General features: G+C 43.9%; 1 protein-coding gene across 1 annotated transcript in view; it reads left to right on the forward strand.

Moving 5' to 3' along the window:
* Window positions 1–11,172, forward strand: part of LOC141172910 (neural cell adhesion molecule 1-like) — a 29,685-nt gene extending 18,513 nt beyond the window's left edge. Inside the window, exon 7 of the mRNA XM_073657528.1 lies at window positions 11,118–11,172. Within this exon, the coding sequence (XP_073513629.1) occupies window positions 11,118–11,172 (55 nt within the window). The remainder of the gene's footprint in view (window positions 1–11,117) is intronic.
* Window positions 11,173–15,248: the final 4,076 nt, after the last annotated feature.

Below are 15,248 nucleotides of genomic sequence, written 5' to 3' on the forward strand. Positions count from 1 at the left end.
CACTATTCTGCTGGTGCAGTCACTGTCTACATACATTACATTACTGATCCTGAGTTACATCCCGTATTATACCCCAGAGCTGCACTCACTATTCTGCTGGTGCAGTCACTGTGTACATACATTACGTTACTGATCCTGAGTTACATCCTGTATTATACTCCAGAGCTGCACTCACTATTCTGCTGGTGCAGTCACTGTGTACATACATTACTAATCCTGAGTTACATTCCGTATTATACTCCAGAGCTGCGCTCACTATTCTGCTGGTGCAGTCACTGTGTACATACATTACATTACTAATCCTGAGTTACATCAAGTATTATACTCCCGAGCTGCCCTCACTATTCTGCTGGTGCAGTCACTATGTACATACATTACATTACTGATCCTGAGTTACATCCTGTATTATACCCCAGAGCTGCACTCACTATTCTGCTGGTGCAGTCACAGTATACATACATTACATTACTGATGCTGTACTGATCCTGAGCTACATCCTGTATTATACTCCAGAGCTGCACTCACTATTCTGCTGGTGCAGTCACTGTGTACATACATTACATTACTGATCTTGAGTTACATCCTGTATTATACTCAAGAGCTGCACTCACTCTTCTGCTGGTGCAGTCACTATGTACATACATTACATTACTGATCCTGAGTTACGTCCTGTATTATACTCCAGAGCTGCACTCACTATTCTGCTGGTGCAGTCATTGTGTACATACATTACATTACTGATCCTGAGTTATATCCCGTATTATACTCCAGAGCTGAAATCACTATTCTGCTTGTGCAGTGACTATGTACATACATTACATTACTGATCCTGAGTTACATCCTGTATTATACTCCAGAGCTGCACTCACTATTCTGCTGGTGCAGTCACTATGTACATACATTACATTACTAATCCTGAGTTACATCCCGTATTATACTCCAGACCTGCACTCACTATTCTGCTGGTGCAGTCACTGTGTACATACATTACATTACTGATCCTGAGTTACATCCTGTATTATACTCAAGAGCTGCACTCACTCTTCTGCTGGTGCAGTCACTATGTACATACATTACATTACTGATCCTGAGTTACGTCCTGTATTATACTCCAGAGCTGCACTCACTATTCTGCTGGTGCAGTCATTGTGTACATACATTACATTACTGATCCTGAGTTATATCCCGTATTATACTCCAGAGCTGAAATCACTATTCTGCTGGTGCAGTCACTGTGTACATACATTACATTACTGATCCTGAGTTACATCCTGTATTATACTCCAGAGCTGCACTCACTATTCTGCTGGTGCAGTCACTATGTACATACATTACATTACTAATCCTGAGTTACATCCCGTATTATACTCCAGACCTGCACTCACTATTCTGCTGGTGCAGTCACTGTGTACATACATTACATTACTGATCCTGAGTTACATCCTGTATTATACTCAAGAGCTGCACTCACTCTTCTGCTGGTGCAGTCACTGTGTACATACATTACATTACTGATCCTGAGTTACATCCTGTATTATACTCCAGAGCTGCACTCACTATTCTGCTGGTGCAGTCACTGTGCACATACATTACATTACTGATCCTGAGTTACATCCTGTATTATACCCCAGAGCTGCACTCACTATTCTGCTGGTGCAGTCACTATGCACATACATTACATTACTGATCCTGAGTTACATCCTGTATTATACTCCAGAGCTGCACTCACTATTCTGCTGGTGCAGTCACTGTGTACATACATTACATTACTGATCCTGAGTTACATCCTGTATTATACTCCAGAGCTGCACTCACTATTCTGCTGGTGCAGTCACTGTGTACATACATTACATTACTGATCCTGAGTTACATCCTGTATTATACCCCAGAGCTGCACTCACTATTCTGCTGGTGCAGTCACTGTGTACATACGTTACATTACTGATCCTGAGTTACATCCTGTATTATACTCCAGAGCTGCACTCACTATTCTGCTGGTGCAGTCACTGTGTACATACATTACATTACTGATCCTGAGATACATCCTGTATTATACTCCAGAGCTGCACTCACTATTCTGCTTGTGCAGTCATTGTGTACATACATTACATTACTGATCCTGAGTTACATCCTGTATTATACTTCAGAGCTGCACTCACTATTCTGCTGGTACAGTCACTGTGTACATACATTACATTACTGATCCTGAGTTACATCCTGTATTATACTCCAGAGCTGCACTCACTATTTTGCTTGTGCAGTCACTGTGTACATATATTACATTACTGATCCTGAGTTACATCCTGTATTATACTCCAGAGCTGCACTCACTATTCTGCTGGTGCAGTCACTGTGTACATACATTACATTACTGATCCTGAGTTACATCCTGTATTATATCCAGAGCTGCACTCACTATTCTGCTGGTGCAGTCATGGTGTACATACATTACATTACTGATCCTGAGTTATATCCCGTATTATGCTCCACAGCTGCACTCACTATTCTGCTTGTGCAGTCACTATGTACATACATTACATTACTGATCCTGAGTTACGTCCTGTATTATACTCCAGAGCTGCACTCACTATTCTGCTGGTGCAGTCATTGTGTACATACATTACATTACTGATCCTGAGTTATATCCCGTATTATACTCCAGAGCTGAAATCACTATTCTGCTTGTGCAGTGACTATGTACATACATTACATTACTGATCCTGAGTTACATCCTGTATTATACTCCAGAGCTGCACTCACTATTCTGCTGGTGCAGTCACTGTGTACATACATTACATTACTGATCCTGAGTTACATCCCGTATTATACTCCAGAGCTGCACTCACTATTCTGCTGGTGCAGTCACTGTGTACATACATTACATTACTGATCCTGAGTTACATCCTGTATTATACTCCAGAGCTGCACTCACTATTCTGCAGGTGCAGTCACTGTGTACATACATTACATTACTGATCCTGAGTTACATCCCGTATTATACTCCAGAGCTGCACTCACTATTCTGCTGGTGCAGTCACTGTATACATACATTACATTACTGATCCTGAGTTACATCCTGTATTATACTCCAGAGCTGCACTCACTGTTCTGCAGGTGCAGTCACTGTGTACATACATTACATTACTGATCCTGAGTTACCTCCTGTATTATTCTCCAGAGCTGCACTCACTATTCTGCTGGTGCAGTCACTGTGTACATACATTACATTACTGATCCTGAGTTACATCCTGTATTATACTCCAGAGCTGCACTCACTATTCTGCTGGTGCAGTCACTGTGTACATACATTACATTACTGATCCTGAGTTACATCCTGTATTATACTCCAGAGCTGCACTCACTATTCTGCTGGTGCAGTCACTGTGTACATACATTACATTACTGATGCTGTACTGATCCTGAGTTACCTCCTGTATTATACTCCAGAGCTGCACTCACTATTCTGCTGGTGCAGTCACTGTGTACATACATTTTATTACTGATCCTGAGTTACATCCTGTATTATACTCCAGAGCTGCACTCACTATTCTGCTGGTGCAGTCACTGTCTACATACATTACATTACTGATCCTGAGTTACATCCCGTATTATACCCCAGAGCTGCACTCACTATTCTGCTGGTGCAGTCACTGTGTACATACATTACATTACTGATCCTGAGTTACATCCTGTATTATACTCCAGAGCTGCACTCACTATTCTGCTGGTGCAGTCACTGTGTACATACATTACATTACTGATCCTGAGTTACATCCTGTATTATACCCCAGAGCTGCACTCACTATTCTGCTGGTGCAGTCACTATGTACATACATTACATTACTGATCTTGAGTTATATCCTGTATTATACCCCAGAGCTGGACTCACTATTCTGCTGGTGCAGTCACTGTGTACATACATTACATTACTGATCCTGAGTTACATCCTGTATTATACTCCAGAGCTGCACTCACTATTCGGCTGGTGCAGTCACTGTGTACATACGTTACATTACTGATCCTGAGTTACATCCTGTATTATACTCCAGAGCTGCACTCACTATTCTGCTGGTGCAGTCATTGTGAACATACATTACATTACTGATCCTGAGTTACCTCCTGTATTATACTCCAGAGCTGCACTCACTATTCTGCTGGTGCAGTCACTGTGTACATACATTACATTAGTGATCCTGAGTTACATCCTGTATTATACTCCAGAGCTGCACTCACTATTCTGCTGGTGCAGTCACTGTGTACATACATTACATTACTGATCCTGAGTTACATCCTTTATTATACTCCAGAGCTGCACTCACTATTCTGCTGGTGCAGTCACTGTGTACATACATTACATTACTGATCCTGAGTTACATCCTGTATTATACTCCAGAGCTGCACTCACTATTCTGCTGGTGCAGTCACTGTGTACATACGTTACATTACTGATCCTGAGTTACATCCTGTATTATACTCTAGAGCTGCACTCACTATTCTGCTGGTGCAGTCACTGTGTACATACGTTACATTACTGATCCTGAGTTACATCATGTATTATACTCCAGAGCTGCACTCACTCTTCTGCTGGTGCAGTCACTGTGTACATACATTACATTACTGATCCTGAGTTACATCCTGTATTATACTCCAGAGCTGCACTCACTATTCTGCTGGTGCAGTCACTGTGTACATACATTACATTACTGATCCTGAGTTACATCCTGTATTATACTCCAGAGCTGCACTCACTCTTCTGCTGGTGCAGTTACTGTGTACATACATTACATTACTGATCCTGAGTTACATCCTGTATTATACTCCAGAGCTGCACTCACTATTCTGCTGGTACAGTCACTGTGTACATACATTACATTACTGATCCTGAGTTACATCCTGTATTACACTCCAGAGCTGCACTCACTATTCTGCTGGTGCAGTCACTGTGTACATACATTACATTACTGATCCTGAGTTACATCCTATATTATATTCCAGAGCTGCACTCACCATTCTGCTGGTGCAGTCACTGTATACATACATTACATTACTGATCCTGAGTTGCATCCTGTATTATACTCCAGAGCTGCACTCACTATTCTGCTGGTGCAGTCTCTGTGTACATACATTACATTACTGATCCTGAGTTACCTCCTGTATTATACTCCAGAGCTGCACTCACTATTCTGCTGGTGCAGTCACTGTGCACATACATTACTGATCCTGAGTTACATCCTGTATTATGCTCCAGAGCTGCACTCACTATTCTGCTGGTGCAGTCACTGTGCACATACATTACATTACTGATCCTGAGTTACATCCTGTATTATACTCCAGAGCTGCACTCACTAATCTGCTGGTGCAGTCACTGTGCATATACATTACTGACCCTGTACTGATCCTGAATTACATCCTGTATTATACTCCAGAGCTGCACTCACTATTCTGCTGGTGCAGTCACTGTGCACATACATTACATTACTGATCCTGAGTTACATCCTGTATTATACTCCAGAGCTGCACTCACTATTCTGCTGGTGCAGTCACTGTGTACATACATTAGATTACTGATCCTGAGTTACCTCCTGTATTATACTCCAGAGCTGCACTCACTATTCTGCTGGTGCAGTCACTGTGTACATACATTACATTACTGATCCTGAGTTACATCCTGTTCTATACTCCAGAGCTGCACTCACTATTCTGCTGGTGCAGTCACTGTGCACATACATTACATTACTGATCCTGAGTTACCTCCTGTATTATACTCCAGAGCTGCACTCACTCTTCTGCTGGTGCAGTCGCTGTGTACATACATTACATTACTGATCCTGAGTTACATCCTGTATTATACTCCAGAGCTGCACTCACTATTCTGCTGGTGCAGTCACTGTGTGCATACATTACATTACTGATCCTGAGTTACATCCTGTATTATACTCCAGAGCTGCGCTCACTATTCTGCTGGTGCAGTCACTGTGTACATACATTACATTACTGATCCTGAGTTACATCCTGTATTATACTCCAGAGCTGCACTCACTGTTCTGCTGGTGCAGTCACTGTGTACATACATTACATTACTGATCCTGAGTTACATCCTGTATTATACTCCAGAGCTGCGCTCACTATTCTGCTGGTGCAGTCACTGTGCACATACATTACATTACTGATCCTGAGTTACATCCTGCATTATACTCCAGAGCTGCACTCACTATTCTGCTGGTGCAGTCACTGTGCATACATTACATTACTGATCCTGAGTTACATCCTGCATTATACTCCAGAGCTGCACTCACTATTCTGCTGGTGCAGTCACTGTGTACATACATTACATTACTGATCCTGAGTTACATCCTATATTATACTCCAGAGCTGCACTCACTATTCTGCTGGTGCAGTCACTGTGCACATACATTACATTACTGATCCTGAGTTACATCCTGTATTATACTCCAGAGCTGCACTCACTGTTCTGCTGGTGCAGTCACTGTGTACATACATTACATTACTGATCCTGAGTTACATCCTGTATTATACTCCAGAGCTGCGCTCACTATTCTGCTGGTGCAGTCACTGTGCACATACATTACATTACTGATCCTGAGTTACATCCTGCATTATACTCCAGAGCTGCACTCACTATTCTGCTGGTGCAGTCACTGTGCATACATTACATTACTGATCCTGAGTTACATCCTGCATTATACTCCAGAGCTGCACTCACTATTCTGCTGGTGCAGTCACTGTGTACATACATTACATTACTGATCCTGAGTTACATCCTATATTATACTCCAGAGCTGCACTCACTATTCTGCTGGTGCAGTCACTGTGCACATACATTACATTACTGATCCTGAGTTACATCCTGCATTATACTCCAGAGCTGCACTCACTATTCTGCTGGTGCAGTCACTGTGTACATACATTACATTACTGATCCTGAGTTATCTCCTGTATTATACTCCAGAGCTGCACTCACTATTCTGCTGGGGCAGTCACTGTGTACATACATTACATTACTGATCCTGAGTTACATCCTGTATTATACTCCAGAGCTGCACTCACTATTCTGCTGGTGCAGTCACTGTGTACATACATTACTGATCCTGAGTTACATCCTGTATTATCCTCCAGAGCTGCACTCACTCTTCTGCTGGTGCAGTCACTGTGTACATACATTACATTACTGATCCTGAGTTACATCCTATATTATACTCCAGAGCTGCACTCACTATTCTGCTGGTGCAGTCACTGTGTACATACATTACATTACTGATCCTGAGTTACATCCTGTACTATGCTCCAGAGCTGCACTCACTATTCTGCTGGGGCAGTCACTGTGTACGTACATTACATTACTGATCCTGAGTTACATCCTGTATTATACTCCAGAGCTGCACTCACTATTCTGCTGGTGCAGTCACTGTGCATACATTACATTACTGATCCTGAGTTACATCCTGCATTATACTCCAGAGCTGCACTCACTATTCTGCTGGTGCAGTCACTGTGTACATACATTACATTACTGATCCTGAGTTACATCCTATATTATACTCCAGAGCTGCACTCACTATTCTGCTGGTGCAGTCACTGTGCACATACATTACATTACTGATCCTGAGTTACATCCTGTATTATACTTCAGATCTGCACTCACTATTCTGCTGGTGCAGTCACTGTGTACATACATTACATTACTGATCCTGAGTTACATCCTGTATTATACTCCAGAGCTGCACTCACTATTCTGCTGGTGCAGTCACTGTGTACATACATTACAATACTGATCCTGAGTTACATCCTGTATTATACTCCAGAGCTGCACTCACAATTCTGCTGGTGCAGTCACTGTGCACATACATTACATTACTGATCCTGAGTTACATCCTGTATTATGCTCCAGAGCTGCACTCACTATTCTGCTGGTAGAGTCACTGTGTACATACGTTACATTACTGATCCTGAGTTACATCCTGTATTATACTCCAGAGCTGCACTCACTATTCTGCTGGTGCAGTCACTGTGTACATACATTACATTACTGATCCTGAGTTACATCCTGCATTATACTCCAGAGCTGCACTCACTATTCTGCTGGTGCAGTCACTGTGTACATACATTACATTACTGATCCTGAGTTATCTCCTGTATTATACTGCAGAGCTGCACTCACTATTCTGCTGGGGCAGTCACTGTGTACATACATTACATTACTGATCCTGAGTTACATCCTGTATTATACTCCAGAGCTGCACTCACTATTCTGCTGGTGCAGTCACTGTGTACATACATTACTGATCCTGAGTTACATCCTGTATTATCCTCCAGAGCTGCACTCACTCTTCTGCTGGTGCAGTCACTGTGTACATACATTACATTACTGATCCTGAGTTACATCCTGTATTATACTCCAGAGCTGCACTCACTATTCTGCTGGTGCAGTCACTGTGTACATACATTACATTACTGATCCTGAGTTACATCCTGTATTATACTCCAGAGCTGCACTCACTATTCTGCTGGTGCAGTCACTGTGTACATACATTACTGATCCTGAGTTACATCCTGTATTATCCTCCAGAGCTGCACTCACTCTTCTGCTGGTGCAGTCACTGTGTACATACATTACATTACTGATCCTGAGTTACATCTTGTATTATCCTCCAGAGCTGCACTCACTATTCTGCTGGTGCAGTCACTGTGTACATACATTACATTACTGATCCTGAGTTGCATCCTGTATAATACTCCAGAGCTGCACTCACTATTCTGCTGGTGCAGTCACTGTGTACATACATTACCTTACTGATCCCGAGTTACATCCTGTATTATACTCCAGAGCTGCACTCACTATTCTGCTGGTGCAGTCACTGTGTACATACAATACTGATCCTGAGTTACATCCTGTATTATACTCCAGAGCTGCACTCACTATGCTGCTGGTGCAGTCACTGTGTACATACATTACATTACTGATCCTGAGTTACATCCTGTACTATGCTCCAGAGCTGCACTCACTGTTCTGCTGGTGCAGTCACTGTGCACATACATTACATTACTGATCCTGAGTTACATCCTGTATTATACTCCAGAGCTGCACTCACTGTTCTGCTGGTGCAGTCACTGTGCACATACATTACATTACTGATCCTGAGTTACATCCTGTATTATACTCCAGAGCTGCACTCACTATTCTGCTGGTGTAGTCACTGTGCACATACATTACATTACTGATCCTGAGTTACATCCTGTATTATACTCCAGAGCTGCACTCACTATTATGCTGGTGCAGTCACTGTGTACATACATTACTGATCCTGAGTTACATCCTGTATTATACTCCAGAGCTGCACTCACTGTTCTGCTGGTGCAGTCACTGTGCACATACATTACATTACTGATCCTGAGTTACATCCTGTACTATGCTCCAGAGCTGCACTCACTGTTCTGCTGGTGCAGTCACTGTGCACATACATTACATTACTGATCCTGAGTTACATCCTGTATTATACTCCAGAGCTGCACTCACTGTTCTGCTGGTGCAGTCACTGTGCACATACATTACATTACTGATCCTGAGTTACATCCTGTATTATACTCCAGAGCTGCACTCACTATTCTGCTGGTGTAGTCACTCTGCACATACATTACATTACTGATCCTGAGTTACATCCTGTATTATACTCCAGAGCTGCACTCACTATTCTGCTGGTGTAGTCACCGTGTACATACATTACGTTACTTATCCCGTACTGATCCTGAGTTACATCCTGTATTATACTCCAGAGCTGCACTCACTATTCTGCTGGTGTAGTCACCGTGTACATACATTACGTTACTTATCCCGTACTGATCCTGAATTACATACTGTATTATACTCCAGAGCTGCACTCACTATTCTGCTGGTGCAGTCACTGTGTACATACATTACATTACTGATCCTGAGTTACATCCTGTATTATACTCCAGAGCTGCACTCACTATTCTGCTTGTGCAGTCACTGTGTACATACATTACATTACTGATCCTGAGTTACATCCTGTATTATACTCCAGAGCTGCACTCACTATTCTGCTGGCGCAGTCACTGTGTACATACATTACATTACTGATCCTGAGTTACATCCTGTATTATACTCCAGAGCTGCACTCACTATTCTGCTGGTGCAGTCACTGTGTACATACATTACATTACTGATCCTGGGTTACATCCTGTATTATACTCCAGAGCTGCATTCACTATTCTGCTGGTGCAGTCACTGTGTACATACATTACATTACTGATCCTGAGTTACATCCTGTATTATACTCCAGAGCTGCACTCACTATTCTGCTGGTGCAGTCACTGTGTACATACATTACATTACTGATCCTGAGTTACATCCTGTATTATACTCCAGAGCTGCACTCACTATTCTGCTGGTGCAGTCACTGTGTACATACATTACATTACTGATCCTGAGTTACATCCTGTATTATACTCCAGAGCTGCACTCACTATTCTGCTGGTGCAGTCACTGTGTACATACATTATATTACTGATCCTGAGTTACATCCTGTATTATACTCCAGAGCTGCACTCACTATTCTGCTGGTGTAGTCACTGTGTACATACATTACATTACTGATCCTGAGTTACATCCTGTATTATACTCCAGAGCTGCACTCACTATTCTGCTGGTGCAGTCACTGTGTACATACATTATATTACTGATCCTGAGTTACATCCTGTATTATACTCCAGAGCTGCACTCACTATTCTGCTGGTGTAGTCACTGTGTACATACATTACATTACTGATCCTGAGTTACATCCTGTATTATACTCCAGAGCTGCACTCACTATTCTGCTGGTGCAGTCACTGTGTACATACATTACATTACTGATCCTGGGTTCCATGCTGTGCGGAGCTTTCTCTGGTCATGTTCTCTTTATATTGTACGGTGTTTGTTTTCTCCTCTGCAGTATTACAGGGGATTTGTTCGTTTTAGCTTATTGATTATTTCTAGTAAGATGCAGCAGAATTGTGATTGCGGCTCTGGAGTGTAATACGTGAATTCCTCGTACTTATAAGCTGTGAGCTGATGTGTAATAATGGTGATTTTCTTGCAGGAAGCAGACGGCAGATAAGAATCTCGTGGTGAACGTTTCCGGCATCGACGCCTGACGCACGACCTCTTCCTATGGATGGTGCAGAAGATGATGAACCAGAACCTCATCACCTCGCTGTGAGGACTCTGCACTGTATACGTCTACTACAACTCCCAGCATCTTCCCGGCTTCAGTTTTAAAGGGGAAATGCATCAATTTTATCTGAGAAATTTAACCCTTGCTGATTCCAAAATTGACGGTGCCACGACGCTCTGTGGAGCACCCAGACTTGCACTACCACCATTGATTTTGGAAATCGATAGAAGTCACCTCCCCACTGAGGACAGTTATCAGGATGTGTAGTTTGATGCAGTAGCCCTTTAAATTTCAGAAGCCCCCTTTGTAAATATGATGGACCCCTGTGAATATGGCAGCTATGCAGTCACACCCCCTCCTAATATCAATCACAGCTGCTTATAATATTAATTACCAATGCATTAATTATGACACAGTCTTCACTCTTTGCACATCCCCTAATTTTGTACCTCCCCCGTAATTCATTTCCCGCTGCCCCCTATGGAAGAGAGCAATTAAAGGGATAGCTCAGTTTTACATAGTGAAAAGTTTTGCAACTTCCTAATAGACTTTTATTTTTTAATCCCTCATCATTTTCATGATTTCCGCTTGCTCTCAATGAATAAGATGAATACTTCCCATTTCTGAGGGTTTGTTACAATGTATAAGCACAGGTAAGAGCCGGGAGCATGGGGTTCAGGACAAGTGAGAGATGTGAGGTTAGTTACAATGTATCAGTGTAGAGGACCCTCAAACCTCAATTCTCTCAATTGCCCTGAGCTCCTGGCTCTTCCCTGTGCTGATACATTGTAACAAATTGTCAGCTGTTTGAAGAACCATTCATTTCTAGATGAACCCAATATAAACTTTTTTTTTTACATTTTTATACTGTACAGAGAATGATGGCCGCCCCTGTGTATTATATTATAATGTACATAGATTATCTATTGACTCTTTATGTGGGAATCTGCCCAATCATTGCAATAAAAAAAGAATTCTTAAAGAAACAGTACATGGATGTTTGATGTGTTTGAGCAGTTGTGCTGCAGTACTTGTAAATCGCCACTAGATGGCAGAGGCGCCCTCCTGTAGACAGACTCTCGGCTTATAGCCTATGAAATCCAGGAAGCTGAGATTGAGGCTGCTGTTTGTAGAGCCTCCAAGACAGTAATGAAATCATATTGGGAGATCAGATGAGGACGCTGGGAGCAGGCGCCACTAATCTGGGTGCAGAGCTGAATTATCCGCAAAATAGATCTGATATTATATCTACAGTCAATGGGAAACCAGAGAGCAACAGAATAACGGCCAAGTCACAGTATCTAATCTTATCATGTGTGATATACACCAAAGCACCTAAATCTTCCCTCATCACCCGTGAGTGATAATATTCAGAAATGGAAGGAGCCGCAGGAACTGAGCCACGAAGCGGAGACCCCGTAACGTTACTGAGCGGGGGGTCGCGTGCTGAGGAGCAGAGGACAGAAAAGTGACCACCCCATAACTGCAGAGCCCAGACCTCCTCTGAGATAAGCACAAGCTCTGTGCCCCCACCGGGTGCTGCATGCAGCCGTACATCACCAAGCACAATGCCGAGCGTCAGATGGAGTGGTGTAAAGCCGCCACTACTGGACTCTGGAGGAGACGTGTTCTGTGCAGTGATGGATCGCTCTTTTCTATCTGCGTCTGATGGAGGAGTCTGGGTTTGGTGATTCCAGGAGGATGTTACCCCCTGACTGCATTGTGCCCGCTGTACAGATGGTAGAGGGGGATAATGCTATGGGCTGTTATCAGGGGTCGGCATTGGGCCCTTAGTTTCAATAAAGGGAAATCTTAATCTTCAGCACAAGATATTTTGGACAATTGTAGCTTCAGCTTTATGGGGACAGTTTGGGGAAGACTGTTCCCCTCAACATCTATACAGACACGGAGAGGGGAAAACAGCCCGGACCTCCACCCCATCCAATAATGGAGATTGTGAACCCAGCCTCCCCCAACATCAGGGTCTGACCCCACAAATTCTCTTCTGGATGAAGAGGCAAAAATTCCCACAGATGCTTCCAAAATCTTGTAGAAATCCTTTGCAGACGAGCGGAGCCGTTATTGCTCCATATTAATGTCTATGGATGTAGATGGAGGGCAGAAAAGCACCTGGAGGGGGCACATACTTTTCTCCATGCAGAGTATAGCTGAGCCGTATATCTATCCATCATGTATGACACACTGCTCAGTACTACTCCCCCCATCATGTAGAGCTGTGGATGTGGTGTCCGGTGATGTAAGTATTTGCAGCAGGAGATGCAATTCTGCGGCCACAACCGTCGAATGTCAGGAATGAGGATGAAGAAATCCACGGGATGGCTGGTAACTCGCGCCTCTTACACCATCATCCTGGAACCGTCTCTGCTGAGCGGCTGTGAAGAAACCCTGTCCTTCTAGGAAAGGTGGGTGACAACCACTGTGGACGTGCTGAGAACTCCCCGGAGGGTCACCCTGTTCTTCCACCCAGTGAAGCTCATGGGCCCCAATGTAAAACCTCCAGTGGGGCCCCCAATTATTGCAAGTCTTTAATAGTAATTGTCTTTTCTTATAGGCCAATGGGACTTTTCAGGCCCCCTAGGCTCCAGGGTCCGGATGCAATTGAAACCCCTGCTCACATTGTAGTTACACCCCTGCACCCATTGTAGTTACACCTCTGCACCCATTGAAGTTACACCCCTGCTCCCATTGTAGTTACACCCCTGCTCGCATTGTAGTTACACCCCTGCACAGACTGTAGTTACACCCCAGCACCCACTGTAGTTATACCCCTGCTCCCATTGTAGTTACACCCCTGCTCCCATTGTAGTTACACCCCTGCTCCCATTGTAGTTACACCTCTGCTCCCACTGTAGTTACACCCCTGCTTCCATTGTAGTTACACCTCTGCTCCCACTGTAGTTACACCCCTGCTCCCATTGTAGTTACACCTCTGCACCCACTGTAGTTACACCCCTGCTTCCATTGTAGTTACACCTTGGCACCCACTGTAGTTACACCCCAGCACCCACTGTAGTTACACCCCTGCACCCATTGTAGTTACACCTCTGCACCCACTGTAGTTACACCCCTGCTTCCATTGTAGTTACACCTCTGCACCCACTGTAGTTACACCACTGCTCCCATTGTAGTTACACACCTGCACAGACTGTAGTTACACCCCAGCACCCACTGTAGTTACACCCCTGCTCCCATTGTAGTTACACCCCTGCACCCATTGTAGTTACACCCCTGCACCCATTGTAGTTACACCCCTGCTCCCACTGTAGTTACACCCCTGCTCCCATTGTAGTTACACCCCTGCACCCATTGTAGTTACACCCCTGCACCCATTGTAGTTACACCCCTGTTCCCATTCTAGCTACACCCCTGCACCCATTGTAGTTACACCCCTGCACCCATTGTAGTTACACCCCTGCACCCATTGTAGCTACACCCCTGCACCCATTGTAGTTACACCCCTGCACCCATAAAAATAATTACACACCTGCACCCATTGTAGTTACACCTCTGCACCCACTGTAGTTACACTACTGCTCCCATTGTAGTTACACCCCTGCACAGACTGTAGTTACACCCCAGCACCCACTGTAGTTACACCCCTGCACCCATTGTAGTTACACCCCTGCACCCATTGTAGTTACACCTTTGCACCCATTGTAGTTACACCCCTGCACCCATTGTAGTTACACCCCTGCACCCATTGTAGTTACACCCCTGCACCCATTGTAATTACACCCCTGCTCCCATTGTAGTTACACCCCTGCTCCCATTGTAGTTACACCCCTACACCGACTGTAGTTACACCCCTGCACCCATTGTAGTTACACCCCTGTACCCATTGTAGTTACACCCCTGCTCCCATTGTAGTTACACCCCTGCACCCATTGTAATTACACCCCTGCATCCATTGTAGTTACACCCCTGCACCCATTGTAGTTACACCCCTGCACCCATTGTAGTCACACCCCTGCACCCATAAAAAAATGACACCCCTGCACCCACTGTAGTTACACTCCTGCACCCATTGTAGTTACA

This window comes from Phyllobates terribilis, unplaced genomic scaffold (assembly GCF_046119375.1).
Source record: "Phyllobates terribilis strain yellow unplaced genomic scaffold, ASM4611937v1 Scaffold_12__6_contigs__length_324123572, whole genome shotgun sequence".
Taxonomy (NCBI): Eukaryota; Metazoa; Chordata; class Amphibia; order Anura; family Dendrobatidae; genus Phyllobates; species Phyllobates terribilis.